General features: G+C 43.5%; 1 protein-coding gene across 1 annotated transcript in view; it reads right to left on the reverse strand.

The window, feature by feature from the left end:
- Nucleotides 1–10,287: 10,287 nt before the first annotated feature.
- The window catches only part of LOC124594563, a 185,555-nt gene continuing 174,948 nt past the window's right edge, over nt 10,288–20,894 (reverse strand). Inside the window, exon 2 of the mRNA XM_047132934.1 lies at nt 10,288–10,473. Coding sequence (XP_046988890.1) covers nt 10,288–10,473 — 186 coding nt within the window. The remainder of the gene's footprint in view (nt 10,474–20,894) is intronic.

Consider the following 20,894-nt stretch of genomic DNA (forward strand, 5'->3'; position numbering starts at 1 on the left):
TGTCACACCAGTGTTGTGTGTGGTTTCTTCCATAATTACTGTAATAGTTTTTTTCTGTGTTATGTTTGCGTCCCTAGTATGTTAGTCTCTCACATAACACAGTAAAAGTCATATATTTGGTCTCAAAACTTTTCCAGGGATTTTTTAATGAACACAGTGCCAATCCGCAACTGTAGGTATAACGCTAGAAGTAAATGTTGTTTTTGTTGTTGTTGTTGTTGTTGTTGTTGTGGTCTTCAGTCCTGAGACTGGTTTGATGCAGCTCTCCATGCTACTCTATCCTGTGCAAGCTTCTTCATCTCCCAGTACCTACTGCAAACTACATCCTTCTGAATCTGCTTAGTGTATTCATCTCTTAGTCTCCCTCTACGATTTTTACCCTCCACGCTGCCCTCCAATACTAATTGGTGATCCATTGATGCCTCAGAACATGTGCTACCAACCGATCCCTTCTTCTAGTCAAGTTGTGCCACAAACTCCTCTTCTCCCCAATTCTGAAGAAGTCAGTAATTTCCTAGAACTTATTAGTGTTTTACTGATATGCTGGACTACATAGCTAAAAGAATTTGTAGCGTAACAACCTGTAGAAAAAGTTACAAATAATTCAATTCAGATTTATGATTTACACACTTAATGAAACATATAACATACGGTCGCTCAAAAAACGGCTGTGGGTGTTAGCACTTTCTTCCGGCGACTCCTTGAACTATCATTTAGTTTTATTAAGCAGTGAGATTGCATGATTGTACCGAATGTGCCTGTACCTGTGCTGTGTACTCCAAAAGTTACGGGAAATAGCTTTCAACAAGAGCGCCGAGCTGCCCACGATTCAGGTGCAGCATGAAGTTAGACTCCAGAGAGGGAGCACATGACAAGGGCTATGTTGCACATTTGAATTACGTCACACAAACAGTTACCAAGTAGACATCCATCCGCCAAATGCGAACATATGCAGTCAAACGCTCCACTCAGCAGTTGGTTGGTTAGACAGTACCACAAGTCAGCATCTCAGGACTAACCAACAATCATCGCCAAGAAGAGACCAAACTCGACAACATACAAGTCATGTTAGTCATCGTTCAATGGATACCGGTGTTTAAAGACCAATCAATGTAAGTGAAAACAGATCTTTATTGCCACACACAGTCTTCATACTCACATTAAGTATTCTAAAACTTGAACAATTAAATGGCTGTAAATTGTTGCTAATGTAAGCAAGGGACCTCATAGCACCAGCTACAGCATCTGTCGAATACAACAATTTCTCATGTTCAGCACCCGAAATCATTCCCCTGAACCATGTAGAGTTTTACCTTTATGAGAGGACTAGAGAACGTGAGACTCCTAGATGACAGAGGAATTGAAATTGTGTGTGTGTGTGTGTGTGTGTGTGTGTGTGTGTGTGTGTGTGTGTGTGTGTGGTGGGGGGATGGAGGGTAATAATGCAAGATCAGAAATGCACAACTCAGTTTTCAAATGTTCCTTTACCAAGGAATATACTGTCCCAATTCATTGCCAGTGACATTGAGTAAAAGGTAAAGAACTCTCCGGAGCCCGATTAAATCCGGAGATCATATAGCACCTAATTGTACCATAACACTCGTATGCTGTAGATCTCTGTCCCAGCGGCTAGAATAAAGTACACCGTACAATCTGTTTGATGTCCATCTGTTGTACAGTGCTAGACCGTATTTTGGTCTCAAATATAATGAGTTATCTCGAACTGAATGACCGCCCTAAATGCGACTTGCACGTTGCTCACATGACATCCTGAACGGCGTGGATCTATGCAGTTTGGTGGATGCAGTATTTCTTGACTTCCTTAAAGCATTTGACTCGGTAGCGCATCTACGCTTATTAGCAAAAATACAATCATATGGGGCATCAAACAAGATTTATGGCTAAACTGAAGAATTATTGGTAGCATGTTACCTTGTAGCAGTAACCTCCCACCTGAGATTCCTTAAAGACGAGCTCCTGTGTATCCTGTGTGTCAGATTTCTGTACGAAGTACGATGACAACGACAAATCACTAATGTTAACTTTTTAATTTGTTAATTGTAGGTCGTATATGGCTTCCAACACTTGTTTTTAATTCTTTTTTTAAATTCTGTCAATACAGCCATATGATGAGCAGTATTTAAACTTTTCTGAAAAGATAGGATTTCTCCTGCACTATATGTCATACAATGATATAATCTTGGAGGCAAATTGAGTGGTGCATGTTGTTATTGACAGCAAAATGCGCCGCAAATACAATTAGTAGCAAAGAGGCAATGAAATAAAACGTCATGCTTGATGCTTAATTGTCACTGCATGAACAGAGAAATGCAGCAAGTGGCAAACGTTTTTATTTCTGTATTTAAAGTTGGGCTGGTCAACGAAGAAAAATATGCGAAATAGTTTGAAATTAAGTGTAAAGTTTGTTGGAAGTCTCCACTCTTTCCAATCTATGTAAGCGTAGACCAGATGTTGTTCAAGTTCAAAGAAATACTATCGACGGCTTTTGAGAGATTCTTACCATATGAATTAATAAAAGATGGTACCGATACCCCTTGGCACACAAAACAGGCCAGAACACTACTGCAGAAGCAACGAAAAAAGCATGCCAAATTTAACAGAACGCAAAATCTCCAAGATTGGTGAAATTTTACAGAAGCTCGAAAGTTAGTGCGAACTTCAATGCGAGGCGCTTTAACAGTTTCCACAACTAAAATATGTCTCGAAATCTACCAGAAAATCTGACGATTTTTAATATATATCTTACAGTACTATATAGTATTATACTCTATACATTATTAAACAGTCTTCAGAACACTATTTGCTAAAGTGAGACACAAACACTTAGAACATCTTTCTAGTTTTAACAGCCGTAAACTCTGATATTACTTCTTCATAATTAACATTTTGTGTCGCCTCACGTTCGATAGGTAACATACCAAGATTATTTAGACTCTTTTGTTCATTATTGGTTGTAAGTAATTTTTTTATTAATTTTAATTTACTAAATCTCCTCTCACATGAAGCAACTGATACGCAAATCGTCACAATTAACTTTAGAGCGAGCATACTGTTTGGGAAAGAGCCTTTAAAACCCCTTTCCACCATAAATTTCAAAATTTCAAGACATGCCTCATCAGAAAATGTAACACTTGCCTCTTTTAAATGTCTTCTCTCCGCCTTGGAGTCTCACAGAGGATTTCTCCTCCTCATATTTTATCATAAAAACTAATGAATTTTGGAACAGCTATTTCATTTCCTCATTGTTTGCCAAAAGCAAAGTATTTGGTTGCAGAAAGTCGAAAAGTGAGGCGACATCTTGAATTAACTTTGATCTGGTTCAGAGTTCAATACTGAATCGGTCAAGATATTCCAACATATCCATTTGATGCTCTACTTTCAGTGGGAGTCCTGTATCGGTGGCCAATTCACCAGCTTTTCGTTTTTTTTTTTTTCGATGAATGCTTTCTATTGGAATATCGTACACCTCCGATTTTTTTCACAGCACGACGTATTGCCTCTTCTATAACATGACCTCGGTTTTGTTCAGTATAAAGACGGAGTGCCTCTATTTTTATAACTAACGGATCAAAACTCAACTCCATATTTTGCAATGCAACCTGAGTACAATTTACTTCACTCAGTACATTATTCCAAAAGTAAAGATAGCAAAAAAATGTGAAATTCCATACATCATGCATACGATTTTGTGCATTACATCTGGTGACCAAATTTTGTTGTTGAACACACGATTCGTCAATTGCAGCGACAACCCTCTCAAAATTTTCTGACAGCACTTTCACTGCAGCGTAATGAGCTCACAACGTGTTGTTGACAGTGCTGTGATTTGTGTAATGAGAACATCCCAGCGGCCAATGGAAGAAGAAAACTGTGTAGGTGCAAAGGAATGTTGGTCACATTAATTGAATGACCATTACGTCCAAAAAACGGAGTTATTGTTTTTTTCTTTAACACTAGCTGATCGTAACAGGTGCAGTGTCATAACCTTCGGAACGACACATCATAACGTCTAAACTGTCGTTTTTAAGTTTCTTAAGAATTTCATCACTTAGATCAGCGGCTTTTTTTCCCTTTAGTGGAGAAATATCCAACTTTTACTTCCACTTTCCTATTATCAGATCTACCGAAACGTATTACTTCAGACATTTGATCAGTATCTCAAATATCAGCTGTGCTATCAAACATAATAGCAAACTATTTAGACTATTTAATTTCGTTGACAAACTTAGATTTTACGTGGTTTGCTAAAATATCTATAAATTCGTTCTGTACTTCTGGCGACACAAGTATCACCCGTTTTGAGAGTTACCATGTTCCAACTTCAAGATGTGTTCTTTAAACATTACATTATACATTGACAGTCTTTTCACTTGCCTTTACAGTATTTGTAGAACTTTGTCCTTCATCAATGTCCACGAAATGTTCGTTTTGTTTAGCCGGAAAAAATGTTATATATCTAATAAACAAGATGAAAAATGCTTCCGCTTATGATTTTCAATGTTCATTAATTGTAAGGCTGCGTCATATATTGTTTCATACAATTCTCCCTTCCTTTCAAACGTTTTTCATTTTTCAATATTTTTCCAGGTGTTCATTTGTCGTTTCATGGTCGGCCACTTTAGACTTCAGTCTACTGGTCACAGTAAACATACGATAGCAAAAGCAGTAGATGTTATTAGTTGTTGGAGAGTAAACCATCCAAGACCGCACAATTTTTTCTCCAGCTGGTATCACCTTATAAAATCATCCCTTTGAAAGGTCCCGTACACAACCTTTTGATTTCGATCCATGCCTAGATACAGCGCCAAATGGCCCTTCTCTGTTTTGGAAATATTCGACTTTCATGATCGCAATGCCCAGTGAGACACATCTCTGAAGTCCTCCAGTTACGTATATTATTATAGTCTTTGATATTAATAACACTATCATTATTATCGCAGTCATTTTCCGCATTGTTTTCTGATTCGTCTTCTTCTTAAGTTGTCATCATATACGTATTGTCGCTGTTGACCCTGAAGATGAGCGGATATTATCCAAATCACTCCTTGCGTCAACTTGTGAATCAGTACATTTTGATGAACTTTGGCTATCGTCAGTTTTAGTAAATTATTTGAAGATGGCGCCAGACGTGCTTTAAGTGCATCAGTTTCAACCTGCTTTGCTTTTCTCTGCAGAAATCCGCTTTATCTCTTAGATATATGAGATCTTCGTGGCATATATATTTTATAGATCTTTGGTACACATACCCAAAAAAAGTATTCCCAGGAAGTACAGCCGACCCCATACATATGTTACTTTGTGAAAAAAACTCGCTCAAAGGCAGTGACAAACAGATATATTTAATATTTTTTAGTTTCAAGAAATGTATTAGTGCGGTGCGTCATTAAAGCTTCCTAATTGCTAGACAATGACCTCTCCTAAGAACTACCTGTTTGCTACTGTAGAGTAGCATGTACCTTTCGTCTGCGTGGATTTAAAGGTAATACGATTATATTAAGAAGTTTCATTTTCACATGTAAATTTATTTTGTCACTCCCCTTTAAAGATGTATAACCGAGGCTCTACTGTACAAGGTTCGATTGACTGCATAAACTAGTTTTCCCAACACGCAGTTCCGCTATTTAGTTTGGACAATAGACGCTCTATCGTACTTACCCCAGAAAAAAGATGCCCCCCCCCCCTAACAGCTTATTCCCACAGAATGAAATGAAATACTCCTCGCTACGCGCGCCTCCAAAACATAATACGAGGGCTATCCAGATAGTAAGTTCCGATAGGTTGCGAAATGGAAACCACTGTAAAAATCCAATGAAGCTTTGCACAGATGTGTCGGGCAGAGTCTGCAGAACGTCTGCCAGTCGTGTCACGTCGCTCTTTTCACTTCTGAGTGCACAGTGAGCACGTAAATGTATCTAGAAAATAATGTCTCCCGCCAAGTACGGGGGCCTGGTGACAAATTTCGTCTTAAGCTATGCAGCCTACGTAACACAACTGTCACGCCGTTCCTTCTTAATGACAATTCTCAGCTGCACTCTGCAGCGGCAATGAAGATCCTCCTACAGCATTTTCAGTGGGAAGTGTCTGATCATCTACAATACAGTCCGCAATTGACCACCTGAGTTTCATCTCTGCTCGCACGAACCGCTGACTATGAAGACAACATTTTGGCACAGACAACGAGCTGTAGGCCAGTGTAGAGAATTGGCGGAAAGAACTGGTGGCTGCCTTCTATGACAAGGGTACTGAAAATTGGTACGACGCCACGACAGATGCCTAAGTATGAGCGGAGATTATTCAGATAATTAGCTGGGAGTTGTGACTAGCTGTTGCAAATAAAAAATTTTTGATTTTTACAGTAGTGCCCATTTTGCGGACGATCGGAACTTACTTTCTGGATAGCCCTCGTATTACCTACTAAAAATAATACGATAATGTTACGGTTAGCATAAGCCATCCATTTTCTAAGATTATCTGAGATGATTTGTGACATGTTTTTGCTTGGTTAGCACAATTCACATGCATAAACCTTACCAGAAGTGGTACTGTCGGCACGAATGAGCTGACCACACTATGGTTAATTGACGAGTGATTATCACCACTTCTGTTATGACATATTTATGTGACATGCTGCAGGCTCAGAGAGGGATTTCAGAAATATTTCTGATGCAACTTTTGAAAATAGATAGCTTATGCTAATCGAAACCGGCCAAAAATAAATTCCTTTCCAACCGCAACAGGTGGCCGCGTTTTTCAGCCTGAATTATATCACAGTTCCTGAAGCGATGGAAATCATGTGTACAATATTGATATATTTTATCGATTCAACACATTTCAGTGAGAGTTGACAACACGAAATAAACGAGAAATGAAACAGCCAAAAAGCAATGACATTTTTGGGGAACCCCGATCTAGCCCCAGATATATGGAAAAAACAACAGAAAGCGGGCTCAAAACAGTCTGTCCAACCCATAGTGAGCTCAAACGGTGAAGTTGAACTCTACAGAAGTCGCTGTCCTTTATGCTTTCTATCGCAGCTGCCAATCATAGCGATCTATTGTTTGATACGAAGCACAGTTACTGGGATGAATTCCAACATTGGCGGCCAGTGGCATTTGAGGTTGGGTGTTGCACCAAATTTTCAAGGTTGCATTTTTGAGACGTTTACAAGGGAGAAAATTCCATACCTCGGCGCCTGGGTTCCCGAAGTTCTTTATTCGTGACCGACAAAAATATAAAATGCAGTTAAGCTAATGAGATGAAATTTCTTCCGAATTTTTACCCTCAAAACAAATACCTGAATGAACAAGAGTAATGTGATTGCTATTGGAAATATCAGTATTGGTCATTTTATGTTTGTGTTCTCCATGGAGTGGTGCTACCTCGTGGAGACCTAGGCTACCACACCATCCAGTGAAGTCACTGCAGAGCTATAGCTCGCGCAGGATACAGTAGCCGTTGCGCAATGACCAGTTTTCGTCCAAAGCGCTGGCCGAGTTCATTAGTTTATTCAGAAGGGGACTCCTTAAGTGTTTTCCATCTTTCGACCGGGCACCGATGACAGAATCGAGGCGAGCATTCTGCAATCTTTTTCAAACGATTTCACAGAAACTATTCGGTAAAAAAAATTCATTTTTTCTTTACTTGTAGTTATCTATGTCAGGTTCATAATGATGTGTCTATCATTTCGTTAATTGTGATAGTTATTGTGATATTTACGTGACTGTAAGACACTGAGCGAAATTCGGAAAAAGTGTGCAGTGAAAAATACACTCATGCTGATGATGAAATGATGATGACAGCACAAACAACCAGTCCCCGGGCTCGAATATTATAACCAGTATTTAAAATAGTTTTGGACGACTTAAAATGAAATAAGGAAGAGGGGATAGGTAACATCCCATGGGTATTTCTAAAATCATTGGGGGAATTGGGCACAAGACGACTATTCACTTTGCTTTGTACAGTACGTGATACTGGCGACATACTATCAGACTTCCGGATAAAAGTCACTCACACAATTTCGAAGATGGATAGAGGTAACAAAACCGAGAATTATCTCAGATTCAGCTTAACAGCTCATGCAACCAAGTTGCTGAGAAGAATAGTGTACTAAAGAATGGAAAAGAAAACTGAGGGTGTGTTAGATGACGATCAGTTTGGCTTTAGAAAAAGTAAAGACACCAACGAGGTACTTGTCACGTTGCAGGTTATAATGGAAGCTAGACTGAAGAGAAATCAGGGCACTTTCAGTAGGTTTGTCAATCGGGGTAAAGGGTTCGGTAATACAAAATGGTGCAAGATGTTCGAGGTTTTGAGAAAAATAGGGGTAAACTATAGGGAAAGACGGGTAATATACAATATGTATGAGGGCCAAGAATGAACAGTAAGAGTGGAAAAACAAGAACGAAGCGCTCGGATTAAAAAAAGATGTAGGCAAGGAATGTAGTATTTCGCCCCTAGTGTGCACATGTACATCGAAGAAGCATGAGGAACATAAAAAAAAGGTTCACGAGTGGGATTAAAATTCAACGTACATGGATGTCAATAGTAAGATTCGCTGATGTCATTGCTATCCTCAGCGAGAGTGAAGATAAGTTACACGTTGTGCTGAACGAAAGGAACCGTCTAAACCGTCTAATGAGTACAAAATACGGATTGAATATAAATCGAAGAAAGACGAAAGTAATGAGAAGGAGCAGAAATGAGAACACTGAGAAAATAAGCATTAGAATTGGAGATCACGAAACAGATAAGGTTAAGAAATTCTGCCAGCTAGGCAGCAAAATAACGCGTGACGGATGGAGCAAGGAGGACATAAAAAGCAGACTAGTAAGGGTAAAAAGGGCATTCTTCGCCAAGAGAAGTCTACTAACATCAAACGTAAGTCTCAAATTGAGGAAGAAATTTCTGAGAATGTACGTTTGCAGCGCAGGATTGTACGGCAGTGAGACATGGACTGTGGGAAAACCGGAACAGAAGAAAATAGAAGCACTTGAGATGTGGTGCTACAGAAGAGTGTTGAAAATTAGGTGGAATGATAAGGCAAGGAATGAAGAGGTTCTCCGCAGTATCGGTGAGGACAGGAATATATAGAAATCATTAAGAAGAAGAGACAGGATGGTACGACATTTTCATGGCGCAAGAGGGAGGGTAAGAACCGCAGAGGAAGACAGGGAATGGAACACATCTAGCACATTACCGATATCGTAGGTTTCAACTGCTACTGTGAGATGAAGAAGTTGAGGAGAGGAATTCGTGACGGGCCGCATCAATCCGGTCAAATGCCTTAAAAAAAGATAAACACGAAGTCCTCTCCAATGGCCTTTCCTCTCATGAGCATTTTCAATTGCTTTTCTGTCCCTTGGGGACTTTTTCCGATATCTGTCATTCTGTAGTTCGTGTGACGATTTAAAGGAGGAACTACAGCGTGATCTTCCTCTGCGAAACATTTTTGGAAAAAGACGTTCAGTATCTCTGCCTTTTCGGTGTATGCTCAGTTTCAGTGTCGTTCTGGTTACAGAGTGACTGAACAGATGGCTTCGATTCGTTTACTGAATTAACATTAAGACCAGAATCTCTTAGGATTTTCGGTCGAGTTAGTAGATAAACCTTTAACATAAGCTTAATGAATAGATTACGACACATCTTAAATTTTTAAATTCGGTCAATAATTATATGAAAAACTAAATCCAAAGTATTGCTTTCACTGGAAGTCGTTAGATACGTAATCTGTAGCTGGCACTGGTTCAAATGGCTCTGAGCACTGTGGGACTCAACATCTGAGGTCATCAGTCCCCTATAACTTGGTACTACTTAAACGTAACTAACCTAACGACAATACACACATCCATGCTCGAGGCAGGATTCGAACCTGCGACCGTAGCGGTCGCGTGGTTCCAGACTGACGCGCCTAGAACCGCTCGGCCACACCGACCGGCAGCTGGTACTGTGCACCTTGCACCGGGTTCGCCTTTTAGTGCTATAGATATGCTGGAAATTTGAAATCCTTGTTAAGGCGCTGCAGTCATGGACTGTGCGGCTGGTCCCGGCGGAGGTTCGAGTCCTCCCTCGCGCATGGATGTGCGTGTTTGTCTTTAGGATAATTTAGGTTAAGTAGTGTGTAAGCTTAGGGACTGATGGCCTTAGCAGTTAAGTCCTATAAGATTTCACACACTTTTTTTTGAAGTCCTTGTTCTTAATAAGCTCTGACAAAGGGTCACCATTATCGGAAATGTAGCACTGCAAGATAGGACGCCGAGTGCACCCTTAACGCGAGCAGGGAGAGGTGGTACTGACCTGGTGCAGGGCGGCGTCACGAAGAACGACGCCGTCGCCGCTGTGGAGGCGGTCGGTGGGGGTGGGCCGCGGCACGCCGTCCAGGGAGGACAGCTCCTTGAGCTGCGGGGGCGACGGCGGGGGCGGCAGCTGGTCCTCCGCTCCGTAACGCGTCTTCTGCAACACCCAGCCAGGACACGTCCGTTACAGCCGGCCGCGAAGGCACAGCGCAAAGTAGCTGGGTCGCCACACTAAATTCCGTACGGCGAAAGAATACTCACAGCTGGTAGCGCCGTTAACAGTCTCCTAATGCGAAGCGGAAAAGACTAAGGACAATACCGAAATCGCTTACGAGAGCTGTAGCAGTACTGACAAGTTGCTATTCAGGGCACGTACAACATCGCGCGAGGTGACTGGTCGTGTAGAAACCAGACCACAGGGGGACTCACTCGGAACCCCTGGAGTGTGAAGTCGCAAGCTCAGTCTTCAGTAAGACTCGTTTGAAAGTGTTGTGTTAAAAGTTATGATAGAAACAATGTTAGCTGCTGCCTGGTGAAACGTTGTTTTGATGCCTCGTGTAAGGAGGAGAAATGCGTACCATTACGTTTCCGACTTTGATAAAAGTCGGATTATAGCCTATCACGATTGCGGTTTATCGTATCGCGACATTGCTGCTCGCGTTGGTCGAGATCCAATGACTGTTAGCAGAACATGGAATCGGTGGGTTCAGGAGGGTAATACGGAACGCCGTGCTGGATCCCAACGGTCTCGTATAGCTAGCGGTCGAAATGACAGACATCTTATCCGCATGGCTGTAACGGATCGTGCAGCCACGTCTCGATCCCTGACTCAACAGATGGGGGCGTTTGCAAGACAACAACCATCTAGATGAACAGTTCGACGACGTTTGCAGCAGCATGGACTATCAGCTCGGAGGCCATGGCTGCGGTTACCCTTGACGCTGCAACACAGACAGAAGTGCTTGCGATGGTGTACTCAACGACGAACCCGGGTGCACGAATGGCAAAACGTCATCTTTTCGGATGAATACAGGTTCTGTTTACAGCATCATGATGGTCGCATCCATGTTTGGCGACATCGCGGTGAACGCACATTGAAAGCGTGTATTCGTCATCGCCATACTGGCGTATCACCCGGCGTGATGGTATGGGGTGCCATTGGTTACACGTCTCGGTCACCTCTTGTTTGCATTGACGGCACTTTGAACAGTGGACTTTACATTTCAGTTGTGTTAGGACCCGTGGCTCTACCCTTCATTAGATCCCTGCGAAACCCTACATTTCAGCAGGATAATGCACGACCGCATGTTGCAGGTCCTGTACGGGCCTTTCTGGATACAGAAAATGTTGGACTGCTGTCTTGGCCAGCACAATGTCCAGATCTCTCACCAACTGAAAACGTCTGGTCAATGGTGGCCGAGCAACTGGCTCGTCACAATACGCCAGTCACTACTCTTGATGAACTGTGGTTTAGTGTTGAAGTTGCATGGGGAGCTATACCTGTACACGCCATCCAAGTTTTCTTTGACTCAATGCCCAGGCGTAGCAAGGCCGTTATTACGGCCAGAGGTGGTTGTTCTGGGTAATGCAATCACATGTCAGTTCTAGTATAATATACACTCCTGGAAATTGAAATAAGAACACCGTGAATTCATTGTCCCAGGAAGGGGAAACTTTATTGACACATTCCTGGGGTCAGATACATCACATGATCACACTGACAGAACCACAGGCACATAGACACAGGCAACAGAGCATGCACAATGTCGGCACTAGTACAGTGTATATCCACCTTTCGCAGCAATGCAGGCTGCTATTCTCCCATGGAGACGATCGTAGAGATGCTGGATGTAGTCCTGTGGAACGGCTTGCCATGCCATTTCCACCTGGCGCCTCAGTTGGACCAGCGTTCGTGCTGGACGTGCAGACCGCGTGAGACGACGCTTCATCCAGTCCCAAACATGCTCAATGGGGGACAGATCCGGAGATCTTGCTGGCCAGGGTAGTTGACTTACACCTTCTAGAGCACGTTGGGTGGCACGGGATGCATGCGGACGTGCATTGTCCTGTTGGAACAGCAAGTTCCCTTGCCGGTCTAGGAATGGTAGAACGATGGGTTCGATGACGGTTTGGATGTACCGTGCACTATTCAGTGTCCCCTCGACGATCACCAGTGGTGTACGGCCAGTGTAGGAGATCGCACCCCACACCATTATGCCGGGTGTTGGCCCTGTGTGCCTCGGTCGTATGCAGTCCTGATTGTGGCGCTCACCTGCACGGCGCCAAACACGCATACGACCATCATTGGCACCAAGGCAGAAGCGACTCTCATCGCTGAAGACGACACGTCTCCATTCGTCCCTCCATTCACGCCTGTCGCGACACCACTGGAGGCGGGCTGCACGATGTTGGGGCGTGAGCGGAAGACGGCCTAACGGTGTGCGGAACCGTAGCCCAGCTTCATGGAGACGGTTGCGAATGGTCCTCGCCGATACCCCAGGAGCAACAGTGTCCCTAATTTGCTGGGAAGTGGCGGTGCGGTCCCCTACGGCACTGCGTAGGATCCTACGGTCTTGGCGTGCATCCGTGCGTCGCTGCGGTCCGGTCCCAGGTCGACGGGCACGTGCACCTTCCGCCGACCACTGGCGACAACATCGATGTACTGTGGAGACCTCACGTCCCACGTGTTGAGCAATTCGGCGGTACGTCCACCCGGCCTCCCGCATGCCCACTATACGCCCTCGCTCGAAGTCCGTCAACTGCACATACGGTTCACGTCCACGCTGTCGCGGCATGCTACCAGTATTAAAGACTGCGATGGAGCTCCGTATGCCACGGCAAACTGGCTGACACTGACGGCGGCGGTGCACAAATGCTGCGCAGCTAGCGCCATTCGACGGCCAACACCGCGGTTCCTGGTGTGTCCGCTGTGCCGTGCGTGTGATCATTGCTTGTACAGCCCTCTCGCAGTGTCTGGAGCAAGTATGGTGGGTCTGACACACCGGTGTCAATGTGTTCTTTTTTCCATTTCCAGGAGTGTATTTCTCCAATGAATACCCATTTATCATCTGCCTTTCTTCTTGGTGTAGCAATTTTAATGGCCAGTAGTGTAGTATCCTGGGAAGAGGGGTACAGAGATCAAACTTCTATGGGATGTGTGTATCACACTTCACAAAATGGACACCGTCGACACTCAATGTTCAAAACAAACCGTTAACTTGCACCAGGTACACCGAATGAAAAACTGCGCACCACAGTGATTACGAAGTATCTCACCATAAAGATCAAAGGCCAATTCCTTGGGAGTTACAAATCGTGCTGGACTTTCAGCCAGGTCTCCAGTTCTAAAGAATTTATATAGAATCATGAAACTTCCTAGCAGATTAAAACTGTGTGCCGGACCGAAACTCGAACTAGGGAAGGTAGGACACGAGGTACTGGCAGAATTGAAGCTTTGAGGACGGATGGTGAATCGGGCTTAGTTAGCTCAACTGGATGCCACCACGGTAGCTCAGCATGTTCGGTCGGAGGGTTAGCTGCCCTCTGTAATAAAAAAACTGAGTCAACGGCGCAACACTGAACTTGAACGAGTGTCATTGGACATCCGCACCGAACACATGCAACGAACAATATCGAACAAAATGATATAAAAAAATTGGTAGAGCACTTGCCCGCGAAAGGCAAAGGTCCCGAGTTCAAATCTCGGTCCGGCACACAGTTTTAACCTGCCAGGAAGATTCATATCAGCGCACACTCCGCTGCAGAGTGAAAATCTCATTATATATAGAATCTTATTGGTGTAAGAGGGTGATGAGAACTGATGGAATTTGATGGCATGCACCCAAATGCGAAACAATTTGTCGTGGAGCGTATCGTGAAACTGGCTATCCTTTAAGGAGTAGCTGCAAATAGTGCGATGATATGATTTATAGGCACGGGAAAAAAAATTCGGAGGCTGAATTTTTCCAGTGGTTCCAGATAGTATAAACTGCAATGTAACACATTTTTCAGGAGGGATAGTTTGCTCTAAAGTAGAATGACTTTTATACGCAGACCAAAATAAAGCAAAAGCAAGATTTTTGGTCAGCTATAGGCCAAAAGAAGTGCTCATACCACAGTTTTATAGTTCTCTTACAACCATTTTCCCACTTTTTCTTGCTGTGACGTAAATATCCTCTGCTGCCCTTGCAAGATCACACACACGAGAAAGAATCGCATGGGGCAAAGCACCTACAACTTCTCGCAGCACAATAACTAAGTTTCTAATCAATTTACCATCCAAATGAACAGTCGGCATAATGCGTTAATGCATTGATGTTAATTGATCGTGATACTACTCTCTAGGCACCTCTGATTTCCAGGGTTCCTTTGACATGCATTCCCTCTTCAAATCCCAGCTGGTCGGAGTTGAAAACAAGCTACTTATTGAACGGTGGGATAAATTCGTTTATCTCAACTACAAATTTTCGGACCGATTCCACAGTTGCTGCGCATCGTCAAGTTCTATGAAGTTTCGAGATTGCAGCCGGATCATGTTGACTTCTTGCCGCAACATTTCAGCTGGCAACCGTCCAGCTATCTTCGAGTGAGTGTCTGCCTCTGGCGAGTTCTAGTTCACGGTGTCGGCTTTATAGCAAAAATTGGCGCGGAAACTCATGCGCATTGGCGACTGTCACAGGAGCGTCCTCTATCGCAATCAACAGATATTTCGTCTGCCATTTCTTTCACACTCTGCAAAATTCCTTTCATTCCTTTTTGACGAAATGTCAACTTTGGCAACAGCTGTTGTTGATACAATGCAATGCTTGCTTTGTTTATCTTTGCAATTGCACTCCTCTGTATCAGCACCACTGGCAATGTAGCACTGCTGTGAGTTACTCGTCGACTAAGCAGTTCAACTACGGTCTATAGCCTCACGCTGTGCTCACCACTGGAAATCTCCAATCCCGCCCTTGTTGCCATTAGCAGTCAATATTGTGGTTACGTGGTAGGCAATATGTGGGCCCTTTACAACCTCGCACTCAAGGGGTTCGTTGTATGTGCTGGGCGCCTTTTATGCGGCCGAATCGAGTTTGGATTGGCACTGTTGCGATTCAGACCCGCAACATTTTCCCATCTCCCAGGAGTTTGTGGCGGGTCTAACGTGATACAAAATATGAATCAAATCGAAACAGGCTTCTCTGTGTGCACACGCTCGGCGTAAGTTTGACTCAATCTGTCACGTAGTCGACAGTGTCATTGTCGTCGTCTACTAGGCTCGTATTTTATACACTCCTGGAAATGGAAAAAAGAACACATTGACACCGGTGTGACAGACCCACCATACTTGCTCCGGACACTGCGAGAGGGCTGTACAAGCAATTATCACACGCACGGCACAGCGGACACACCAGGAACCGCGGTGTTGGCCGTCGAATGGCGCTAGCTGCGCAGCATTTGTGCACCGCCGCCGTCAGTGTCAGCCAGTTTGCCGTGGCATACGGAGCTCCATCGCAGTCTTTAACACTGGTAGCATGCCGCGACAGCGTGGACGTGAACCGTATGTGCAGTTGACGGACTTTGAGCGAGGGCGTATAGTGGGCATGCGGGAGGCCGGGTGGACGTACCGCCGAATTGCTCAACACGTGGGGCGTGAGGTCTCCACAGTACATTGATGTTGTCGCCAGTGGTCGGCGGAAGGTGCACGTGCCCGTCGACCTGGGACCGGACCGCAGCGACGCACGGATGCGCGCCAAGACCGTAGGATCCTACGCAGTGCCGTAGGGGACCGCACCGCCACTTCCCAGCAAATTAGGGACACTGTTGCTCCTGGGGTTTGGGCGAGGACCATACGCAACCGTCTCCATGAAGCTGGGCTACGGTCCCGCACACCGTTAGGCCGTCTTCCGCTCACGCCCCAACATCGTGCAGCCCGCCTCCAGTGGTGACGTGACAGGCGTGAATGGAGGGACGAATGGACACGTGTCGTCTTCAGCGATGAGAGTCGCTTCTGCCTTGGTGCCAATGATGGTCGTATGCGTGTTTGGCGCCGTGCAGGTGAGCGCCACAATCAGGACTGCATACGACCGAGGCACACAGCGCCAACACCCGGCATCATGGTGTGGGGAGCGATCTCCTACACTGGCCGTACACCACTGGTGATCGTCGAGGGGACCATTCCTAGACCGGCAAGGGAACTTGCTGTTCCAACAGGACAGTGCACGTCCGCATGTATCCCGTGCCACCCAACGTGCTCTAGAAGGTGTAAGTCAACTACCCTGGCCAGCAAGATCTCCGGATCTGTCCCCCATTGAGCATGTTTGGGACTGGATGAAGCGTCGTCTCACGCGGTCTGCACGTCCAGCACGAACGCTGGTCCAACTGAGGCGCCAGGTGGAAATGGCATGGCAAGCCGTTCCACAGGACTACATCCAGCATCTCTACGATCGTCTCCATGGGAGAATAGCAGCCTGCATTGCTGCGAAAGGTGGATATACACTGTACTAGTGCCGACATTGTGTATGCTCTGTTGCCTGTGTCTATGTGCCTGTGGTTCTGTCAGTGTGATCATGTGATGTATCTGACCCCAGGAATGTGTCAATAAAGTTTCCCCTTCCTGGGACAATGAATTCACGGTGTTCTTATTTCAATTTCCAGGAGTGTATTTTCCATTTTGTGGATTACGTAAACTAATTGAGGATCTTCAAATGAACAACTGCTAGTGGGACATCACACATACTGAATATCCCTCTGGCTGCAATTGTGTACGTTAACTTTTACTGTCTCGTCGTTGCAACAGAGGCTTTTTTTTCTCAATAGAAACCTGAAGTACACATTTACGAATTTCCATCATATGCACGTGCTACCAGCTGTTGGACATCACTATGAAAATATCAGCATGTCAATACAGTAGTGCACAGCACTGCACATAAGCTAGTTTCCACCAGAACACATGGATGTGGTTGGTTTCTATATTCCGCTGTATAATTGAATACTGGTATTTTGCATGATAATTATTGAATGATCATGTATTCATCACAAAAGAGAATTTTATAGTAGTCATTGAGTCCATAAAATGAAGCCAAGTGCACAAAGTACGTTTTGAAAACCAGTACATATTTTTTTATAAATCTTGCATCTAAAATCATTGAAAAATCACCTAAGAGCATTAACAAAGAAAAATTTTCCTTCCTCTAGAAAAACGTCAGATCTGAAAGGGATATAGAAACCGCGACAACCGAGGGCATGCATTGAAATGTCTGTCAGAAAAGTTAGGCGTTTTAAAAGCAAAAATAGAAAAAAGTCACTTTCTGAAGTCATTTTCGGTGGGAACTCAAGAAATTAGAGGAAAGCAGAAAGCGCTTCTAAAAATGTTCACGGTTTGGATGTGAACCCCTCATATCTTCCCTATCTGTGAATCAGTTAAGAGGAAGCCGTAGCAGTGATGCAGAATGACATCAAGTAAGATAAAATGAAATTAATTATTGTTATGAATTTCAAATAACCTTTATTATTGTTATAAGTAACAGAACGAAGATTAGGAAAAAGTAATTTTTTTTCAAATAAATTCAACCTTCAGATGATACAAAGTAATCTCTGCATTCATTTCGGATTTCCTGTTCTTCGTTTGAAGATCTCCTCGGTATAGTTCGTAGCACTAGAAGTCGCGATTCTTGTAGTTCTAATAGTCATGCTCGATGTATGGAGTTTCCGGCAGAATCTTCCTTTTCGTAAGTGCCAGATGGAGTGTAATTTGTTTCTGAACGGCATCCCAAAAATGATGCAAATACGTACTTTCAAGAATCGCCGTTTCCACTTTACTGGGGTGTAGTGATATAGGTTTCATATAATCCGAAATTTCGCGGCCGACATCCCAAAAAAAATTTTCAGAATGTGGCTTGAACGACTTAGTTGGTAACTAAATATTCTATCAGCACGTGACAGTGATTGCTTGTTCTAGCAAGGATATGGTTTCATGAAATTTCGTAACAAAGGAAACACGCATGGGACAGGATTTTCTCTCCCAGGCAATGGCGGAGCTGAAGCAAAGCCAGTGCTTCACTATTTTTTTTTTTTTGATGGAGCGTTGTATATTTAAAGACTCTGTCGCCAGAAATTCGTCCTTAACAGACCACATAAAGTCATATGAAACTGTAATTAGCATCAGCTACAGCAAACACAATGCTGAAGAATCCCTTATAATTAAAAAACGAACTTCCACTGTATTATGGGGTCACAATCTGCATTTTTATTAATCAGAAGTAAAAGTGACACAAATAGACCCTCATAGGCTAGTTCCTGAGGCGTTTCGAGCGACAATGGCCCCGTAGTGTAGACAAGACTCTTTATTGTGGGGCTACTGCTGAGCAGATGCGAGGAACTGAATCGGCGCAGCCCCGCAGCAAAGACACGCAACATTGTTCCGGTGTGGATTAGGCTTTGAATGTCCCGAACAGGTGCGTCAAGTCCTCTAGATATGTCAGGGTTTATTTCTTCCCATACAATCTGTAACCTACACTCCTTCACAAGCCACTGGTCCCCTCTGACGAAAGAGAGGAGGCCAAAAGTATCTACTCGGAATGTATCGTTCGAGACTTACTGAAACTTCCCAAGACCCACTGCTATTCACACTACAGATGCACTGCGATTCATAATGCAGATGTGTGCGATTCATTTTTGTTTTCGATCAACTTCTCTAATTTCATCTCGCTGTTCATCAATTAAATTTTCTCTTAGTCTTTTCATTCTCTTCCGTTGTGATGCCAGACGTATCTCTCGCTCCTCCTCTCTTTCATTTAACATGGTTTTTGTAGCCTTCTTTCCAATTCACTGTCGGCAAGATCTCTTCCTCTTTTACAATGAGAGATCTTGTTAAGTGTTAATATTCCTTAACACACTAAAGTTCCAGTTAATGCACTAGGCATTACCTCAAGCAGTTATGCAAAAACGGCAGAATCATCTGTGAATGTTAGTAACTAATTTTTATTCCTTCTTTCCAGCATGAGTGGAAACATTCTGTGGTATTTAAGTTTGTGATTCCAAATTCTCAGATGTTTTGTTCGAAGATGCTGTAAAAGAAGTGGAGATAAACCATCGCCTTTTCTGACACCCACATTTTTTTAAGAATCGGATACGGAGCGATAAATTTTACTTTGGAGGTTTTCATTAATAACGTAGACGTACGATAGTTTCCTTTCTCAACTGAATTTGTGATAGAAATATATTTGTAGTTTTGGAGTAAATTTTTGTAAATAAGTCTAGCTGTGGTCCATAACTATTATATTAGTTACTATTATTACACAGGATTAATTGCTGCAAAAGTTATTAGCACTACTATTTTTCTGTATAACTGTTATCTTCTGCCAAGCCTACCTGTTCAGGGTGACCTCGTTGCTCATAGAGCGATGCACCATCATTTCCCTGATAGTGTCTTTACAAGAACGTCATGGTTTCCATCTGTCAGGTGGTTTTGCTTTAAAAATTTTCTTTGATCAGCGATGATCTGGTGTTCTTAACAAATGTTCGTACCAGTTTAATGATGTTCTTTCAGCCCTATCACCGATTCATTTATCCTCAAAAATGGCTCTGAGCACTATGGGACTCAACTGCTGAGGTCATTAGTCCCCTAGAACTTAGAACTAGTTAAACCTCACTAACCTAAGGACATCACACACATCCATGCCCGAGGCAGGATTCGAACCTGCGACCGTAGCGGTCTCGCGGTTCCAGACTGCAGCGCCAGAACCGCGCGGCCACTTCGGTCGGCCATTTATCCTCATTCTAGCTTTTAGTTCACCAGTAGGTTATTCTCGATTCTTGATATTCTGACATTCCTTCATAAATAATCTATTTCCACAGCTATTGGTCCTCGTTAAATCCACAGAGCATCCATTAGCCTACTCAGTCTTTTCTTGTCGTTGTTGGAAAATTTTCTTTTCCCACCAAAACAAAAAAAAAAAAATATTCAAACAGCTTATTACTTCTCTGTGTTGTTGTAATCTGTGTTTTACTTCTGTACACTAAACACACTTTTCTCAAGATATGCTTCCAAATATTTTAATTTTTCGGTCAGTCTCATAATTACTCCATTAACGGTGCGTACTTCAAATCTAGGATCGCTATTGATTACCAGATATTCGGTTTTTGTTCGAATCATCTTTCGTCTCTATTTATCATGTTCTTGATAGAAATGTCGTACCATGAACTCAAGATCGTATTCAACAAATACGCAAGGGGCGATCAAAAAGAGACCAGGACTAGAGGGTTGGTGATACAGTGTCTTCCACATCAGTTGCCATAACTTCTGTGTTGCGACATTTGCGATATGGGGACGTGTGTTATCGTGAAGCAGCACCTGTTGTCGAACCTTCCCACAACAGTTGTTTTCGGTAGACATGCTGCCCCATACGCGTTCTTCACTCTCCGATAGATGTCTACTGGGGTCTGTCATTCGACAGCCAACAAAAGAAGAACAGCACGTCTTTTCCTGTTTGGGCGCAATTGGTAATACCGTCGCCGTGGTTCACTGTTGTGTACATAGTTCCGCGTAGTCAGCGCGTACACAACTTTCCCAATAGAGCTCGCCCCACTAAGCACAAC

This window comes from Schistocerca americana, chromosome 2 (assembly GCF_021461395.2).
Source record: "Schistocerca americana isolate TAMUIC-IGC-003095 chromosome 2, iqSchAmer2.1, whole genome shotgun sequence".
Classification (NCBI taxonomy): domain Eukaryota; kingdom Metazoa; phylum Arthropoda; class Insecta; order Orthoptera; family Acrididae; genus Schistocerca; species Schistocerca americana.